The sequence below is a fragment of the Dipodomys ordii genome, unplaced genomic scaffold (genome assembly GCF_000151885.1).
Source record: "Dipodomys ordii isolate 6190 unplaced genomic scaffold, Dord_2.0 Scaffold62, whole genome shotgun sequence".
In the NCBI taxonomy this organism is placed as follows: Eukaryota; Metazoa; Chordata; class Mammalia; order Rodentia; family Heteromyidae; genus Dipodomys; species Dipodomys ordii.
Window position 1 is genome coordinate 11,116,751 of NW_012267278.1, and position 2,952 is coordinate 11,119,702.

The window sequence follows — 2,952 nt, forward strand, 5'->3', positions numbered from 1 at the left end:
TCTCTGTATAGTATTTTCACAAAAAAAAAACATTTAGAACTCAGCCCTCTCAATAGCTGGGACTACAGGTAAGAAGGCGAAAATGGTGAAAATGAAGGACACAAATTCAGAATATATGTGATCACAAACAGAATATATGTGATCATGACTTAGAAAGTGTATCCAATATAGGACAAAGTCTGTGAAGAAGTCTGAAGTATGTCAGCATTGCTGGAGGTAGCAACAGAGGGAAGTTTGTCTGCAGGCATGTTGTTCATGTCTTGTCTTCAAGGCGAGTACCATGGTGATGGATTTTGTGCCTGTCCACTTGAGCTGCAGAACGAAAGGAAACTCAGGGACTGAATCGCACAGGCCAACACTTGACAGTGTTGTTCCCATCCCTTCCTTCTGAAACTCTATCCCTTTACACACCCCTACATCCCACCTTCCCCCCTCCCCCGGCACCCTCATTTTTTAACCTCCCCACCCCACTCCTAGATGAGCTAAAAGGATTTCCTTAGAGCATCAATAAAACACAGAGCAGAGCTCAGTGACCACCTACTTGTTTACAAGCGGAGATGTTCTGCACTTCCACAAGTTTTGGTTGGGGCTGTCTTAGCGATACAGGCAGCAGTAACACAATATCGAGAAACAATTCATAGTATTTTTCTTGAGTCGCGTCCAGATCTTGGCTCTTCTATTGGCTGCAGGATCTGGGATAGAAGAGGTACTGTCCTCCCCCTCTGACTCTGGGCCCTGGGTAGCCATTTCTGCTGCTGGTGTTTCTGCAGGGCGAGGGGGGGGAGGGGTGCTGCCCTCCCTCTGGGCCTCTGGGCCCCTGGGGGCCCTTTCTGCTGCTGGTGCTTCTGCAGCACAAGGGGCTGGAGGGGTGCTGCCCTCCCCCTCTGCCTCTGGGCACTGGGTAGCCATTTCTGCTGCTGGTGTTTCTGCAGGACGAGGTGGGGGAGGGATTCTGCCCTCCCTCTGTGCCTTTGGGCCCCTGGGGGCCATTTCTGCTGCTGGTGTTTCTGCAGGATGAGGGGAGGGAGGGGTGCTGCCCTCCCTCTGTGCCTTTGGGCCCCTGGGGGCCATTTCTGCTGCTGGTGCTTCTGCAGCACAAGGGGCTGGAGGGGTGCTGCCCTCCCCCTCTGCCTCTGGGCCCCAGTTGGATATTTCTATTACCCATGTTATTGAGGGCAGCTTACTGCTGTCCACTGTGTCCCCTGGGTCCTTCGGGTTTGACCCTTCTGGGCCTGGGGCAGCCGAGCTGAGACCCTTCTCCCCTTTTTTACTCCTTGTCCACGTGTTATACAATATCTGGGGGAGGGAATCAGCCCTGCTGCCCACCTGCCTCTCCTGCTCAGGGGCTGGAGACATCAGCTGAGTCGGTTGGTCCTTGGGGAACGTAGTTGCTGCAACTTCTGGAGCAGGGCTTGGCGTGCTGCCCTCAGTCTCCCTTCTTGTTTCAATTGTGCTGAGTCTCCAGAGGAGACAGTGGAGGCACACTGATTTGCTGCCTTTCCTGCTACACTCCTGCTGCTGCTCAGCAAGCGGGCAGGCAGTCCCGTGGTGCCCAGGCTCGCTGGCTGTCTTTAATGATATTTTTGGGGACTGTTGCACAGGCGTGGGGCAAAGCGGAGACCCGGGAATTGGGCTCCTCGCCACATCTTTGGCCTGATCTTGTTGCTCCTCGAGCATACAGTAAGTGGCCCTTTCCTTGTTAAACTTTCTGCGCAAGAGGGATGCCCACACCAGCCTCCTATTGAAGCCCATATACGAGACCATGATGTGAATGATTCTAGGGTCCGGCTGGATCAGATGATGCTGGCTAGGGATCGGTGAGGCTGCTGGTGATGTTGGTGTTTGCTTTAGCCAGGGGTGGCGTAGTACTTGCCTGATGGTTGGCCTCTTCTTAGGATTCTCCCTCATAAGATACATGAGCAATCCTCGGAGTTCAGGAGAACAGGATTTTCTTAAGTTGAATTTTCCTTGTAAAACTTGAATTCGCAGAACAGTCCATGATCTTCCTTTATAGGGCACGTTGCCCATCACCATAAAATAAAGTAATATCCCCAGGGCCCAGACATCCACCTTGGGGCCCTGGTATCTACGCTGCTTGAATAACTCAGGGGCCCAGTAGGCCATAGTGCCGCACTCCCCATCAAGGTCCTGCCCGGGCAGAAATCGGGTACTTGACCCAAAGTCACATAACTTGGCTGTTCCTGTGCTATTCAGCAGGACGTTTTCTGGTTTTATATCTCTATGAGCAATTCCATTGTCATGGCAGTATTTGACCGCCCTCAGGATCTGTTTAAACAGAGTCCTGGCCTCCTCCTCCTCCTCCAGCCTGCCCACCTTTTGCACATGGTCCACTAGGTCTCCTCCATCCATGTACTCCATCACTACGTACAGCCGCTCCATTGTTTCCACCACTTCATAGAGCTTCACTATGTGCGGGTGCTCTACAAGTTTGAAAATTTGCAATTCCTCTGTGAAGTAGAGGCTGTCCAACTTGTCCAGCACCTTTATAGCCACGAGGGTGCCCGTGAGCAGGTGCTTGGCCAACTTGACAGGAGCAAAGCCCCCCTCACGGAGGGTCTTCAGCACCTGGTAGTGAGCCCTGAGGAGCTCCTCGGAGGAGGAACTGGCCTCAAGACCCAGCAGGGCCCTCGCCTGTCTACGCTGAGTAATCATCCTACACAGCACCCTAGTGATGCTGTCTAGGGAGAAAATAAATGAAATCCCCCAAAATATATATCATATATATATATATATGATATATGTGATATATATAATGATGTGAACAAAGCCTCTGATCACTATAATAAATGTAAATGTACAATGAATGGTAAAATGTACTAACTATATCACTAAACAAAATCTAATATGTAAATATAGAAGGAAGGAATAATGAACAAAAAGCCTAATCACAATCCAAAAACACAATCCTGAAAATCCAAGCCAAGTCAAGAA

General features: G+C 50.7%; 1 protein-coding gene across 1 annotated transcript; it reads right to left on the reverse strand.

Moving 5' to 3' along the window:
* Positions 1-594: 594 nt before the first annotated feature.
* LOC105990073 (sperm motility kinase X-like) lies at positions 595-2,673 on the reverse strand. The gene has a single exon (XM_013022383.1). It carries the CDS (start codon positions 2,671-2,673, stop codon positions 595-597), a length of 2,079 nt encoding a protein of 692 aa, XP_012877837.1.
* Between the last annotated feature and the right edge of the window lie 279 nt (positions 2,674-2,952).